At 52.3% G+C, this 16,160-nt stretch overlaps 1 protein-coding gene and 1 long non-coding RNA gene across 8 annotated transcripts in view; one reads left to right on the top strand and one right to left on the bottom strand.

Moving 5' to 3' along the window:
• The window catches only part of LOC136794054 (uncharacterized), a 264,366-nt gene extending 262,680 nt beyond the window's left edge, over nucleotides 1-1,686 (bottom strand). The window contains exon 1 of the long non-coding RNA XR_010840264.1: nucleotides 1,521-1,686. This is a non-coding gene — a long non-coding RNA (uncharacterized lncRNA). The remainder of the gene's footprint in view (nucleotides 1-1,520) is intronic.
• SPRY4 (sprouty RTK signaling antagonist 4) lies at nucleotides 1,640-15,864 on the top strand. Of its 7 annotated transcripts, XM_067031848.1 has the most exons (5): nucleotides 1,640-1,693; nucleotides 1,853-2,035; nucleotides 5,067-5,131; nucleotides 7,233-7,332; nucleotides 11,285-15,864. In XM_067031848.1, the coding sequence occupies exons 4-5, from the start codon at nucleotides 7,314-7,316 to the stop codon at nucleotides 12,229-12,231; spliced, it is 966 nt and encodes a 321-aa protein (XP_066887949.1). In that variant the 5' UTR covers nucleotides 1,640-1,693; nucleotides 1,853-2,035; nucleotides 5,067-5,131; nucleotides 7,233-7,313; the 3' UTR covers nucleotides 12,232-15,864. The 7 variants fall into 7 exon arrangements, 6 of the variants coding, with proteins under 6 accessions (XP_066887949.1, XP_066887952.1, XP_058918233.1 ...); XM_067031851.1 differs by lacking the exon at nucleotides 5,067-5,131; XM_059062250.2 differs by lacking the exon at nucleotides 7,233-7,332.
• The last annotated feature ends 296 nt before the right edge of the window (nucleotides 15,865-16,160 follow it).

Raw genomic sequence — 16,160 nt, 5'->3', positions numbered from 1 at the left:
CAATTTCTACATCTGACAAATAGGAATAATGATATTGAGCTGGGATGCCTCTAAAGACCTGAACAACTGTAAAATACTCTATTGTCCTAGTAGTTTTTCTCTTGGCATTAAGTAACATCTTGGCAGAGAAAGGAAGACTAAGCTTTCGTAGGGGCAGAGCCTGCTCTGCCCCCAGGAGCTGAGTAAGGAAATCACACTGCAAAGGTGCGTTTGAGTAGCGAGAAGCCATTTTAGCCTGGACTCGGTGGCCGGGGGTTCTGGTCTGGATTTGCAAAATGTCTCTCCCTCTGGCCGTCTCCAGAGCCCCAGCCCCAGCCCCAGCCCCAGATCCAACCCAAGGCCAGACCTCTGGCCTGGGCTAGAACCTTTCATCGGCTCCCTTGACAACAGCCAAGCGCAGATCTGTGGTGGCGTAGGAAGAAAAAAACCTGCCTCACAACCTCCCCGTGAAGCGAAAACACCAAGTCAAACCTTACAGGGGATTCAGACCCTGGCCCGGCTCTTATGCCCGCATCAAAGCCACCCCCTACCCCGGACTCCCCGGAGGCTACAGCCTCCTCCGTTCCTGGGCGGAGCTGGGCCTGCTGCGAGGGCTCCCCGCCTTCCCGGAGTCAGGCCTAATGGCAGGGGCTTTTCTTTTCACCGCCCAGGGCTGAGGCGCTCCCCCCCCGCCCCCACCGCCCCATCATTAACTGCAAAGAAAAGATCCCGGCCATTTCCATTTCCTCTGCGGCTCAAGAGGTCTGTTGTTATTTAATCCCGTGGCCACCCCGGCAGCATCCTCGGCGCGGACGGCTCCACCCATCCACCTGGCCAATTCTCGGCCGCTCCCGCTTCCCCGGAGGGGCACAAGTAGGGGTGGCTGGGGAGAGGCGCTTACAGCAGCAAAGGGCTGTGGCCTTCGGAGGACACAGGGTCCTCAGGCCCGCGTCCCGTGAGGGCTGGGAAACGCACGGAGAGGGGAGCACTAGCCAGGGCAGCTGAGGGCGGGCGGACGCCGGGGCACTGCGGACATTACCCTGGAGTTCGGGGGGAAGGGGGGCGCTGCCAGGCGAGAGCCAGGTCTCTAGCTGAATAGCCGGTATCACCCTGGGGGGTACTAGAGCCGGAAGAGGCCTCGGCCCAGTCGCTGTCCACACCCAAGAAATGGGGGGAGGGGTGGTCTGCGCTTACTCAAGGGAGACTCAACCTCAGGAAAGGAACCAGATTCACTCAGCAATCCCCACTCCGCGCTTCTTCGATATGGACGTTTGACATTTTCTTAATTTTTGGTAAACACAGCTTCAAGACCCCTCGCCCCCCGACGCCCCTAGTCTAGAGAAAGAGAAGGCCCTCAGCAGGGGTCTTCCCGTTCCCCCGCCCTCCCGACTGCCTGCGGCGGGTAGAAATCCCTAGATCTAGGTGTGTCCTCCCCCACCCAGCTCTCAGCCCAGGATCCTGAGGCCGCAGTGCCCCCCCCGCCCCCCAGCAACACTGACGGTTCCAGCCCAGGCCCGCAGTGGCGTGAAGGTGGCCTTTACCTCCTCTCGCAGGCTGGGAGGGGGTACAGCCCGCGCAGCTGAGCCAGCTGCAGCAGTCGCCGCCGCCCTCCATTCATAAAGGAAAAAAAAAAAAAGGCAACAACAACCTCCACCCCTCTTTGTAAAAGAACGACGGCCCCTGGAGGAGCGAGAGCCAGCCCCAACAATCACGGGTTAAGTTCTTTTCCGGCCCCCCATTCATAAAAAAAGGAGCGCGGCGCATGCGCGCGCGGGGTCTCTTGTGCCCACCCATTCATAGAATCGCGAACTGCGCGCGTGCGCACAGGATCTCCCTTCCCTCCCATTCATAAAAAAGCCATTTTCCCAGGCAGTGGTTGCAACATCGCCGCGGAGGCAGCGAGGGAGGCTGACAGCGCGGTGCTGGCGCTGAGGAGCGCAGGGAGCAGTGCCGGTTCCTCCGGCCGGCGTCTTCGAGGACAGCGGCGTCCGACCCACTCGGGTTCGGGAATTCACACAGACGTGGAGCAATGCTTGTGACTCTGCGGCTCCTCAAAGTAAGTCCCCGACCGGCTTCGGGATGTGAAGCTGCCCCTCTCTGAGTCGCCACGCGACTCCCCCTCGGGCTGGGGCAAATGGTGCGCTATTTCTAGGCGCGCCTCAGTGTTCCTTCCCTCTCCCTGCGCCTCCTGGAGCCGCTGCGGTGCGCCGCAGCTCCCTGACGCCCTCGGCTGGGCCAGCAGGGCGCCGGGGGTGTTCACAGCTTGGCACCGGCGTTCCCGACCCCCGGGCACTGCCAAGCACGGCTTCCCCACTCTCTACGGCTCGGAAGCTCCGTGCGTGTCCCGGGAGTTTGCTTCTGGCCTGGGCTTTTTCCTCCTGCCACCGGCCTCGGGCGCTGGAACAGGCGGCTCTAGGCTCCGTGAGGAGCCACCTCTTGGGTCCGGAGGGCGCCCTCGCCCTGGGCGGCTCGCCCACCCCGGGCTCGCTGCCCACGGTGCCAGCTCTGCCGTAGATCTCCCCAGCCCGCCGCAGCGGCCTATGTTCGACGTAGGTTTTTCTTTCCCCTTCGGAGCCGTGAGGGACTGGCTTTTCTTCCCTTCTGCCTCCCCCTCGATGGTCAGCGCGGGGCTGGCCGGGACTGGGCATTTCTACTCTCTCTCTCTCTTTGGAGAGGCGGTTTTTCGCCGTCTGACCTTTGCTCTGCTGCCGCATTTTATGCTGTGCAGCTGCCTTGCAGTTGCCGTTTTCTTCCCCGGCCTCTGCAGGGCCCGAGACTCCTCGGCCTCCTCGTGCCTCCCTATCCCTGGGCACCGAGCTGTGCCAGGCCCCGGGGCCCCCGGGCCGCGCTGGGGCTGTGGCAGGGGCTGAAGGTGCGTTTCCATAACGCCGGGCGTGTGGGAGCTGGAGGAAGAGGCTGCGTGCGTAGGAGAGATAAGGCTCTCGCTTTCTCTTCTTCCTTCTTGGTGGTACCAGGCTTGACATCACCAAGAAGAGAAGAGGATAGAGACGGTACGTTCTGAAAATTCTGAATCGCCAAGCCTATGGGGGCAATGAAGGGGGGTGAGGGCAAATTTGGCCAGCCAGGACAGCTGGAGCTTGGCTCCATCACTGGGACCAGGGCTTTGCCCAGTTTCCCCTCCATACAGACGATCAAAAAGCATTTAGACAGTAGCTGCTCTTGTGCAAGAAGACGGTTTCCCAATTTTCTTTGATTGGGGGCTGGGGGTTGTGGGCAGAGGAGGCAGGAGAGGCGGAAAATGGTTGCATGGCTTGATGGGCTGAGCGATGGACTGGAGAAGCGAACTGGGCTGGAGGGGCTGGATGGGGTCAGAAGGAAGAGCTGCTGGCTGCCTCAGGCACCAGCTGCTGGGTGGATATCCATATTGCCAGGCCTGGGTGAGGGCAGAAGGCTGCCTTCTGGCTCATCGAGGCTCAGAGACCACTTCCCCCCCCACAACCCCAGCATGATTCGCGATGAAGGGAAGGTTGTGGGTTCGGTGGGGTGCTCAGACGCAGTGTGAACCCCCTTTTTCCTGCTTCCAAACCAGTGGCCTGATTCTCTCCAGTTTGGGAAGGGGTTGAGAGCAAGTGGATGTCTGTCTGGTTAGCTGACCAAGGCTCTCCAGTCTCTCTGAGCCTCTTGGGGGATACAAAGCTGGCAGGTGAAGGCCCAGAGCATTTAGGAAATGTGGGTTTATCAATTTTTTAATAAGCTCGGTCTGGCCTGAGGCCCTACCCAATATTGCACTGGTGATTTCACAATGTTTAGAGTTCACCCGGATCTTCATAGAATGGAGCATAAACATCTGAAAGTTTCAGTTTTGCCCTTAGTGTGTGGGTGTGGGGAAGACTAGGAAAGGGAGGGCAGCCATTGACAATGCCCCCCACACCTCCCTCTCTCCCCCCTACCCCAGCTCTCTCTCTCTCTTTCTCTGTCTCCTTTCTCATTCAGCAGAAGGGTGGGAAAGAAGTTGTAGATGTGTCCAGTGTGAAATCAAATTTTCTCTCTTTCCTAGCCCTTGGGAGGGTCCTCACTTGCCAGAAGGCTCCAGACGAATTCTAATACGAGCAGTGCACATCCTGACCAACTGAGCTGCGTGGCCAGTACTGGGTAGGGGGCATTTTGGTGGCAGATTTCTAAAATTTCCTTGATGGACAAATATTGGTCAGCTTGATGAGGAAGACTTTAAAGACGTCTCTGGGTTGTCTTCCTTTTTTAGGTTCTGAACTCTATAGAGTAAGTGCTCTCCTGCTCATTGCCATGATTTTTACCAAATTATCCTCTGAAATGGCAACATCTCCTTAAAGCTTTGGTAGGATGAGGTGGGAAGAGATTGATCACGTGGAATAGTATGTTTCCTGGTTAAAGCAGGGTAGATGCTGGGGGCATTTGGAGCTCGCAGGTGTCATTTTTGTTTTCATCCTTCCAGAATAGGTGGAGAGATGGGCTCTTTGGAACTCTACCTCCCCACTCTGGTAAACCTGACATTGCCTCTGCCCAGAGGTTTGGCTGACTTGAAAAACAAATGAAGGCAGCCTTTCAGTGCAGAATGTGAAAGTCAGTGGTTTTAAAACGAAGGGAGGAAAAAACACCCATTAACACCTCCAGAAATGACCCTTGAGGTGTGTTGCTCTGGGGTTTAATACTTTGGGATCACCAAAGTACAAATACTTCGGGTGGGATTCCCTTCCAATTTCTGATGTTACTAGTCCCTTCATGTGACATTTTCCGGCCCCCACGAGCATTTTTCTTTCCCGGGGCCATCATCCTCTTGGGTAGGGCCCGGGAGATGGTACCAGGAGGCTTAGAAAGGAGCCCCTTCTCTTCAGAGAAGGTCAGTGTTCTTAGAAAGTTACGGCATTCAATGTGGTTCTGCATCTAGAGTTGTCTGTCATCTAGGCCCTACTGAGGTGGAAGTTCCCTTGTGAGGAAAACCTCTGGATCTAGGGAGAGAATGAAAAATTTTGGATTTAGGATGTCAGCATGGCAAGAGTGGAGAAGGTTCCATCTCATGGTCAACTTGGATCTACCTGACAGAAGGGAAAGCAATGACTCATTGGAATATATTTTTACTCTCTCAAAAGAGCCAAAGGAAGAAGGTGATGAATGGCAACATAACCGAAGACTGTATTACCTCTTCCAGACCAAGGTAGGGGCTGGGTCTAAGCAGATGAGGGGCTAGGAAATGTGATAAGCTTGGGCCTTAGTCTCCCCATCTGCAGAGTAGGGAGAAGAAACTCCTCCCGAGGGGCCAGGGCCAGCTGAGCAGCTAGCAAGTGTGCAGGGCTGGGGCTGTGCCCCTTGTTACTACTGGGTACCTAGTAAGGAAGTCTTGGTTGTAAGGGAGCCCTTTCCTCCACAGGAGCTGTGGGGTGCTGTGTGATGTAAGAGGCGGAGGATGCTTAGCTCTCGAGGGGGCCTGGGGCCACCCTGCAGATCCGGACAGCTGACAAGGCTGGGGATGTATCCGGGACATGTGGCTGGGTTTAAGAGGCTCCACCGTTCAGCTGTGATCACGATTGTTCTTTCCAAGGACAGTTGGTGGAGGAAGCAAGGGCACCGGGGAGGGATCACAGATGTGCTGGATCTCACGGAGGAGGGAAGGGGCCCTTCTGGGGCAGGTGGCCGTTTGCAGAAAAGTGGTTTCCCTTGTCTCTTTCTGGTTGGGGGGGAAGGGGGAGTCATTTCCTGCCTCATCCCAGGAGTAAGCTAACGTCTATTATTGTTAAGTCCAATTCTTAGTGGAGGGTGGTGAGATGAATAAAATGATCTTGGTGTCAGTGAGAGAGGGGGGGTCCTCCCCTGGGGTTTAGATTTCTGGTCCCCCACCCCCAAACTTTGATGTGGGCCAGTGGTTCCCCAACTGTACCAGTAGTTAACAGACTTCTAGCCCCATTTTTTTCTCACTCTTGACTTCTAATCCCTCTTTAAGGGGATCTGAGCAGACAACATTTCTGAGGGGAATACATGGAAGCCAAAATCTGTAGCTGGTTAGAAGAGCCCAGAGCTAAAGTACCTCTCCCACTCTCCCTGGCACTGGGGCTTTGGAGCTCAGCTGGTTGTGGAAAAAGAAGAGAAAAGGGTTGGGAACCGATAAATGGGGATGGGACAAAGTGAGGAAAAGCAGCTGTTTTTTTTTTTTGTGATCTCTGGCAGGTTATGACCAGAGGTCAGCTCCTTAGTGCTAGTGGTGGGTGGCGGGGAGGAGCAAGGTTTCTCAGGCAAATCCAGCTGCCTAAATGCTTTATTTGCTGCAGAGATTGTCTCCCTCAGTGGGGTGTAGGGAAGGCAAGTCACTGGCTTCCCTCATCCCCCTTGCCCCCCTTTAAAAAGTCTTTTTGAAGCAATAAGTCATTATTTAGTTGGAGCTTAATGAACTAAACTGGAGTGTTGTCCCAAAGAACCCAGGCGAGAGTGGTAGATAGTGGTGGGCGGGCTCTCATGAAGCCTAGAGACCTTTTTCTCTGAGCTGTTAAAGGCTTAAACAGCCTTCCCTGAAGGCACCTGCTGGGACTGAATGGGGCAGTGCAGAAACTGCCCTTTCATTCAGAGCCCCTTGCCAGTTTGTAGTTTTCAAAGTACAACTGTCAGGTTTTCCTAATATTTCCCAACTCCTCTCCCTGGGATAAGTCCAGGGGAAGGGGGTGGATGGGTGGAACAGACATTTAATATGCCTCTTGATTCTTTCCAGCCAGCCTGCATTGAGCTGTCTGCTGCCTTCATGCTCAGCCCCTCCCCACAGGTACACATGCAGTGTCAGGCTCACAGACGAAGCCGCAAATTCAGAGCAGTGTGCTCTGGGCTTTTCGATATCCTGCTGATTCAGTATTCTAGGACTCTCCTGCCTTCCTTTTACTCTAGCTCCTCCTTCCCTTCCCCACAGACCTGGACCAGGAAGCCGCATCCATGAGCATGCCCTAGGGACCCTTAAGTTCAGCTTTATAGGTGGGAGGAGACGGGATTCCCACCAGCTCTAGGCTTTCCTTTTAGGGACTGCTTTGTGGTGAGATCTTGCCAATGAGACCTATTCAACTTCAACCTGAAGAAAACTAAAAATGAAAACACTTAGAAAAATGGGGGTGTGTGAGGTGACAAAAGGGATGCCAAAGAAAATGGAAGTGTGAGGATGTCTTGTGCTCTGACCTTTCCTTTAATGACAGATCTCAAACCCCCAGCATCTGCTTTCCACACTGAAAATTCCCCTAACTGGGGGCCAGTCTGATGTCAGCCCTGTCTGGCTTCATTTCCAGGCTGGTTGGGTTAAGAACCCGAAGACGGCCTGATGAGGTTCCCTGAGGGCTGGTGGCAGACCTGGGAGACTGGCGGAGTTCATGGCTATAAGAGAGAAGGGTAAGGGTGCTTCCGTGCCCTTCCATGAATGCCCAGAAGTTATTGCAAGTCAGGGTCGCAGGGCTGAAGTTGCAGCCTCTAGAGCCTCTGCTACCTGGGTTCGAATCCTGCCCTGACCACTTGCCTGCTCTATGACCTTTTGTTCTTCCATTTCTTCCTCTGCAAAATGGGTATCATCCTCCAAGTTGATGGTGAGGATTGAAGGAGAAAATCATTGAGGATTTAGCACAGAGCTTGACAACCAAAAAATGTTTCATAAATGCTTGCTGCTCCCCTAAGTATTAATTATTATTGTTAGGAGGTTGGAATGGAGATAAAAGTTTCCCTTCCTCATGCTAATCCCGTAAGGCTGCCACCTAAAATTCGATAGAGGTGCTTCTCTGGCTAAGTGGACTGCTGGCTTTGTTTCTCTGTCCGCAGTCTTCCAAATTGGCCATCAGTCTCCTAAACAGCCTAAATGAGGCAAAGCCTCCTCTCTCCTATTTGTATTATAAATCTCTTCCTTCCTTGCAGGGGAAGCAGAGTTCATATTAAACTGCACTTAAGTTCGGCAGCGTTGCTCAGACTGGAGGGTGGGTGTGTCCCAGTGAGTAGAGATCAATCTTCTAAGCCGAGGACTTGGGGGGGGGGGGTTGAGACGCCATTTAGCTGTGTTGAGGGGTTATCAAACAGGCTATCGGGAAGTTGTTTTTCTTGTCAGCCAAATGAATTCCACCCTCCTGCGGAGGGTCTCGGCTAATTGGGGAGGTGAGGCCTTCATGAAGCCGGAGAAGGTTGGAGTGGTACAACTCTGAGCCCTTGGTGGCCGGAAGGCATCTTCCATCAGGGTTATGATAGGGAAGATGCATTTTAGAATATGCCTGCTGGAGCCATCTTGGATGCAGCATGTCCCAAGAGAGCTGAGTCATCGTGGACTGAGCTCCCACCCCCGTGTCTGGCCCTGAGTGCAGGCCCAGATGTTGACAGCTGCCTCTGGAGGGTGATGAGAGCCTGCTAATGCCAATATCCCCATCGCCTGCAGGCGCTGCTCCCACCCTGGCTTCCTGGTGGGACTTTTCCATGGGACTTTTTCCATGAACCTGCCTTGTGATTCCAGGACCTATTAAAATTCCCAAGCATTGCCCATGCCTTTTGCTTCCTCCATAGAAAGTGTGCCCGTTCTTATAGAACCCCAGGAATAGAATCAGGGGAAGGAGAGTGGATAAACTGTATAGGGGAGGGAGTACCCACAGCATGGCCAGTCCCAGTCCTAGTCCTAAGAGGCAAAAAGCCCAACTACGTGGGGCAATACAACCTTCAAACTACCACTGACCTTTTCTTGGCAGGACCCTGAGTATTTGTGACCTGAGCTTCTGGAATAAAGGAATCGCATTGTCTTTGTCCTGGTTGGGGGTTCTGGCTGAGGCACCTCTTGGCTGGCGCCAGAGTTGTCTCCTGTGCCTCTGTCAGCATTTTCTATTCTTCTGCCTAGTCACACCTTTTCCTCCAGGCAAAGGTCTTGGACCCGGGGCTCCTAACCTTCTTCTCTTGACCCCAAACCCACTTATTCTAGAAGCAAGGCTTTGGAGTGCCTGCAAAGAATAAAGTGGGCTGAGGTAGCATCCCCTGAAGGTCTGCCCCATGGCCATCTTGATCCTTGGGAAAACTCCTCTCTCTGAATGCTTAACTAACATCCGCCCATCCAGCCCTGACCCCAGGATCCCCAAAGGAGGCTGCCTTGGCAGATGACTCTTGGTGGCAAGACCTGCCAGCCACTTGAGTCTAACTCTGCCATGGGGAAGTCTCCTCTTTGAAGACCATGCTCTCCTGACATGTGGAGGGAACACAGAGGCAGGAGGCAGGCTACCTCTAGGCAGACATCCTCTGAGATGGGAGAAACTGCACAGAAATCTCTCTGAAGTAGATAGGACTGTGGGAGCAAAGCCCTTGTTCATGAGCCCATAGTTCATGCCTTTGCTAAGGGGAAATATCAGTTGACTGAGCAATGAACCTTGCAGAAAAGACTTAATGCTTTTTTTTTTTTTTTTTTTTTTTGCAGTATACAGATGAGAACCTTGTGGATGAGCTCCCTTTCATCCACTTCATGAACCTTGCATCTATATCTAGTTCTTTATTTCAGACAGGCTGGAAAGCATCTAAGGAGGCCCTTCCCCAATTTAACCATTTCTGATCAAACTGTTGTTTCCAAGAAGGGGAAGCATAATACAGAGTTGCCCTGAATGCCTTTTTTTTCTCTTTTCATTCTTTACTATAGACATTGATAATTATGGATGTGTCACTCAGGGCAGGTGACATTCTCCTGTGATGGGAATACTGGGATGACCAGCTGTGTCCCAAGTCTGGAGGGATACAGGGTTACAACTGGAAGTGGAAACCTATCCATATCCCCTTCTTAGGCATCACCTTTGAGGCAAGGTGAACCCAATATCGGAGGTACAGGGTCAGCTCTCCAAATTAGAACATCATTAGCGTCTTGAAAAAGCATTTACGAAACCCCATCCCATAGCACGTTAATCCAATGGTCTTTTTTTTCCTGCCCCCCCCCAAAGGTGGTTATCTTCCCCTTTTATCCGAACCCTGGCTATCTGTTCTGTCCCCCACTCCCAAGCCCGGTGGAATCTTCCCAGAGTCTAATCTTTCTTTGGGATTCCAAATCGTGCCCCTTGGGCAGAGGTCTTGGCCTCTGTTGCTATTTCTTTAAATTGATCTCCAGCCGAATTCTGAATGTAAAAGGTCAGCAGGCGAGGAAATGGCACTTCTAATAGAAAACAATGTGCACTTTCTAAATTTGAACCAAGCCGTTTCCGCTCTTTGATTTAAGTGACTTCCTGGGGTTCCGTGTCAGGCACTGCAGTTGAATCTCTGGCCGGATTCCAACTTAAAATTGCACTCTCTCGGTGAAATTAGAAACTGATCCGGGGTTGGCTTAGCTATTCTAGTAAATAGCATTTAGGCTGAATGTTCAGCTCAGCACTTGACAATGGGTGATGTGAGTGCCCCTTGGGAGGATTTCCCATCCAACTTGTCAGAGGTGCCACCTACCCAGGGGTTATTAGCCACTAGATGTTGCTGCTCTTAGAAGTAGTGGTAATAAGTTAATATCCTGGATGTACAGGCATCAGATACAGCTCTTCCTTCTCTTGTGACTATCTGAAATAAAGGCTTTTGTTTATCCAGCTGATAAACTACATGGGAGCATACGGGGACACTGTGTCGTGGTCACCACATCCTCAGCACCACGCTTGGTACTGGTTAGTTGTGCTTAGTGCTCAGGAAATCTAAACTGTTGCTCTCTGGGATGGTGATAAATTAGAGTATGTGCTGTGTGTCAGGCAAAATGCTAGGTCCTAGATAGGCATTTTCTCATTTAGTCCTCACAAGAACCCATTTTACAGATGAAAATACTAAGGCATAGAGGTTAAAGAACCCCATTCACAGTAACACTGCTAGGCAGAGGTGAGAATTTGGACTTGGATCTGATTCCAGAGCCTGTGTTTATAACTGCGAAGCTGTATCTGTCTTAAAATCAGGAGCATGTTTCATGGGGGTTATAAGAATGAACTCGGACGGCACAGGTTTGAGCCCCAGTTCTGCTACTGATGGTTTTGTATGACTGTGGACAAGTTACTCTGAACATGAGTTTCCTGTAACTAGAAAAGGGATAATAATAGTAGTTACATTTTAGGTTTATTGTGAAGAGTCAATGACGTAATAAATATGGTGCTTAGAAGAGTCCCTGGCACGTAGTAAGTACTAAATAACTTATTTCTACCACTTATTATTGTTGTTGCTGTCATTATTAATCATCTAAGCCATAATGCTGGAGAGTCCACCAAAGGAATTCCAGTTCCCATTTCATTTGGGCTCCCCAAGGACCTGACAGGGGGTGGGTGTGTTAACAGGCCACATACTGATGCCTGGAATCCATTCTCTCTTCTGCCCCTGACTCCAGGGCCCCTAGAAGCCTGTTTCTCTGCACAGCCCAGGACCTCTGGCCCCATGGAGCCCCCGATCCCACAGAGCGTCCCCTTGACTCCTAGCTCAGTCATGGTCCAGCCTCTTCTGGACAGCCGTATGGCCCACGGCCGGCTCCAACACCCCCTCACCATTCTCCCCATCGACCAGATGAAGACCAGCCACGTGGAGAACGACTACATCGACAACCCCGGCCTGGCAGCCCCCACCGGCCCCAAGCGGACCCGGGGTGGAGCCCCCGAGCTGGCCCTGACACCCGCCCGCTGTGACCAGGACGTCACCCACCACTGGATCTCCTTCAGCGGGCGCCCCAGCTCTGTGAGCAGCAGCAGCAGCGCGTCCTCCGACCAGCGCCTCTTAGACCACATGGCTCCCCCGCCCGTAGCCGGCCAGGCCTCCCCGAGGGCCGTGCGTGTCCAGCCCAAGGCCATCCACTGCAAGCCGCTGGACCTCAAGGGCCCGGCCGCCCCCCCGGAGCTGGACAAGCACTTCTTGCTGTGCGAGGCCTGCGGGAAGTGTAAGTGCAAGGAGTGCGCGTCCCCCCGGACGTTGCCCTCCTGCTGGGTCTGCAATCAGGAGTGCCTGTGCTCCGCCCAGACGCTGGTCAACTACGGCACCTGCATGTGCCTGGTGCAGGGCGTCTTCTACCACTGCACCAACGAGGACGATGAGGGCTCCTGTGCCGACCACCCCTGCTCCTGTTCCCGCTCAAACTGCTGCGCCCGCTGGTCCTTCATGGGCGCCCTCTCCCTGGTGCTGCCCTGCCTGCTCTGCTACCTGCCTGCCACCGGCTGCGTGAAGCTGGCCCAGCGCGGCTATGACCGCCTGCGCCGCCCTGGATGCCGCTGCAAGCACACGAACAGCGTCATCTGCAAGGCAGCTGCCGGGGACGCCAAGGCTAGCAGACCCGACAAGCCTTTCTGACACCTGGGGTCAAGTCCCGACGCTTCCCCCTGGAAACTTGGTTCCCTTCTCACACCTGAGAAGGGCCACCACAGCCAGGCCAGAGGTTTTAGCATCCTCAGGCTGACCCTGCCAGTCTGCCCACTCCCTACCGCCAGCTTCTGAAGAAACAAGAGACCACAATCACCCATCTTTCTCTTCCCCAAAAGGATGAAGAAGCACTTTGGGTTTTTTGTTTTGTTTTGTTTTTTTTCCAAGGTCCTGGAACTTTGTGTGAAACAGATAGTGGCAGGGGCGTGGTGTGGTTTGGGGACGATTTTTCTTTTTCAGAAGATGGAACACAGATGTGGACACATATCCGGAAGTTGCAGCTGCTTGAATGCCTTCCCAGCCCTCCTCCTCCCTCCCTCTCTCCCCAGTCTTTTGCATTCTCTCTGGCTGCCTGGGAGGAATCGGTAACTGAGTGGCCAGGGGACCTTGGAAGAAGACCCTTGGAGTTTTGCCGGCTATACCTTCTTCTCCCAGCCTCTATCCCGGTTTGCCCAGACATGTTGGGCAAGGTGTAGACCCTGGCGATCCCTGTTGTATATACTTGGGAGCCCCCCTCGTTCCTCGCTCTGCCTGGAGCCACGGATGGATTTGGGAACCACTGCACAGTACCTTTTCTCCCTTCCAGCTTCCTCACTAACTCTTGGGGGTGTTCCACTCATAATAACACCGTCCTTCGGCTCTTACTGGGTCACAGACTCACCCGCCCGCTACGTGTCCCAAGTGCTCTCTACCCAGATCTTTTCCAGAAACTTTATGGGTAGAGAAGGCCAGGGCGGCAAATTCGAGACCAAATAGCATTTTGCCAATGAGTCTGAGGCTGTGGTCTCTGGATCCAGTCATTATGTTTTTATAGAATCATTAAACCAGATGCTAACGGTGTTTTAAGAAATAATAGTAAAACACTTGCTTCCTTTTGGGCCACCCCCAGGAAGGGCTGATTTCAAAATCTGGGGGGGCGAGCAACCTCAAGGAACACAATCCCCCTCCCCACCAAGAAGAGGATTTTAAGAGCAAAGAAGAGAGGCAGCACCTCCCATTGGCAGAGTGAGAGTTGAGGCAAGCTGGGTGTGGGTTTCTTCTCTCTTGATTCTGCTGCTTGCTGTCATAGCCTTTTGTGTACAGTGTCTGTATCTTTAATGTAAATAGACAGATGATGAAACAAGAGTCTATTTTAGTGTTAGGAAGCCCTGGCGGGGGAGTCAGAAGAATGCAGGTGGGGGAAAGATTCTCCGGGGGCTTCTTGGGATTGAGCCCTGCTTCTGTGTGTGGCTACATGAGCCCCTCCCAACAGCCCCCAAAGACGTAGCAACTCTTTCTCTCAAGGTGCTAAAGGACTCAGAAAGTGCAGCTCGTCCGGTGGGTAGGTACTTGTTGCATGCAAAAGCTGTAGCGTGTCCGGTCCTTCCTCCCTAGCTATTGTGCGGGGTTTTTGCTTAGTGTGGTATTTTGTGCCTCCCTCTGTTTCCCCCCATGAGAGAAAGTAGTCTGGGTCAGAAAAGCTACCCCAGGTGATATTGGAAGTGCACTAGGCACAGCGTTTGTAGCATTTCGAGTTTGTTCTGTAGGAACAGAAGAGCCTCCAGGAAGGAGGCAAGGAGGCAGGTAGCTGTGATGGTCATGCACCCAGTGCTTCTCAAGGACTCTTTTTTTTCCTTCTTGAAGACTAGTAGTAACATCTTATGATTTAGAATAAGTTAATTGTAACCATAGGTATTTATTGACTGGTGGAAAGGAGGGGAGGGTCTTATTATTTTAGGCTTTATTTATATAACATATGCTGGCTTGTAAAAGGCAAATATGAAATACTGCATCTGCGTTTTCTAAGGCTGATTCCTGTAGCTACCTTTGCCACAGTCGTGATGGATGTATGGATGTTCTTGCACAAATCAGAGGGAATGGTAGAAAAACACATTCAGCCAACCACTTATCCTAATTGAATGTATCAGATGTGTACTGAAGGGACTGGAGATGTTTTCCTCAGAACAGGTGTGCAGAGGTTAACCCCCCAAAAAGAGGGCACACGTCCTCTCTTGGTGAGACCTCAGAACTTTTCCCAAAGCCCCTCCCTCAAATGTCTCCATGGGAAACTTGACCCAGTGGCAAGTTGCACTTTGGTGATCTTTGGAGTTCTACATGCATATTCTGTGGAGAATTGATTTACATAAGCTGTATACACACACACACACATACACACACACACACATACATATATACATACATATACCCCTACCCCACCATCTCTATCTACATAGACCCTGTTACCTGGTAAACAGCCTCCTGAACCCTGACTTTTTGTGTATATAGTTATAAACATGGATTTTTCTGGGTTTTGGCTTTTTTCCCTTCCCCCTGTTTTGGCTTGTTCTTTTTGGTTTGCATCTAGCCTGCTAGGTGGATGTCTGCAGAACTCTCTGTGTCCTGTGTGCTCAGCTTCGGTTCACCCAGCTCTGTTGCATAGCTATCCCTCAGCATGTTTTCCTTGGCAAAAAGAAAAAATAAAACTGGCTTGCCCATGGCCCCTGGGGGCCAATCAAGGGCCACTGAAGGACCAAGCTCTCAGAAACAGGACACATTTCTGTGGCTGCTTCTGGCTGGTTGCGTGTCCTGTCACCAATGGCTTGCTTGGCTGGATTATGCCTTGTGTTGACCTTTTTTTGAAGAGTGCCAGCTGCTTCCCACTTCTGTGCAACCTGGGGTGGCTGGTGGTTCTGCCTGGAACCAGGGGTGGGATCCACAAACCTCGGTCCAGGATGCTTGTCCTAAGGGGCCAAGGCTGCTTCCCCTCAAGGGTGGGTTTGTGAAGGCCCAACACTCCAGCCGGCACCCTGGGAACTGGATCTAGGAGAGCCCAGCCCTCACAGGTGGATGATGGGGTACAACCAAGGTTCCTGGCTGGGAGGAGTCAAGACCAGTCCCTGCTATTGATATGGGCCCTTCACAGCTGACCGAGATGGACGACTGTCACGTGATGCGCCTGGTTCTTTCCGCATTCTGGAGTCTGCATGCATCCCTGTTGGGCATTGAACGAGGCCCAGTTAGACTGATGAGTCCAAGTGTGGAAAGTGTGGGCTGGGACCAGCATCCAGATCCCGTCACCTTCATGGTCTCTGCTGCCCCAGGAGATGTCCGGTTGGGTGTAGGCAGCACAACTTGGCACTGTGCAAGGCACTAAGGCATCCCGCGAACTTCACTGGCCTTCTGGTTCATGCCTTCGGTAAGCATTTTCATGCCCTCTGCTTACTGTGACAGGTGATGACGAATCTTTCGCTGCCATTTTTTGCTGTGGGTAACTGTGTGGTGTCTTATCTTGCTTTCTCTTCTCACTGCCCCACGGTTTGGTTTCATGTTACAAACAGAAAAGCTGTTCAAGGGTCCCACCCTGGCACGTTTTCCCTCTTCACTGTAACCCCTTCTCACCCCACATCAAAAGTTACCACAGAAGGTTTCCTTTGTATAGAATATTTATTTTGAAGCTCTATTTTAATAGTATTTATTTTAGAAAGTCTACTATTGTAAGAGTTCTTCTGTTTGTGAAGAAAAAGCAAGTTAAAAACTGAATGTACTGATCTAGAAAATATATATAAATATATATTGTTAAATATACACAGGACTGCCGTTTCTCTGTGTGTCTGTGTGTTCACACTTCCAACATCTTCACCCAGCAAGGTGCCACGTTTGTCAAAGAACAAATGGAAATGAGTAGCCGAGCTCTGGCAGACAGAGGCAGGGGGAGAGGGCTCCTGGCCCTTGTCCTGCCTCTAGGATGACCTGAGAGTCGGTGGAGGAAAGCTTCACTTTCTTAGGAAGCTGAATCCTGCCAGGTGCTACATCCTCTGGCAAGCCTTCCCCTACACGAGGGTGCATTGATAACAGCTGGACAGCAAAGCTGGGAAGTGAGA

The sequence above is a fragment of the Kogia breviceps genome, chromosome 4 (assembly GCF_026419965.1).
Source record: "Kogia breviceps isolate mKogBre1 chromosome 4, mKogBre1 haplotype 1, whole genome shotgun sequence".
Classification (NCBI taxonomy): Eukaryota; Metazoa; Chordata; class Mammalia; order Artiodactyla; family Physeteridae; genus Kogia; species Kogia breviceps.
This window is presented reverse-complemented; position numbering and strand designations above follow the sequence as displayed.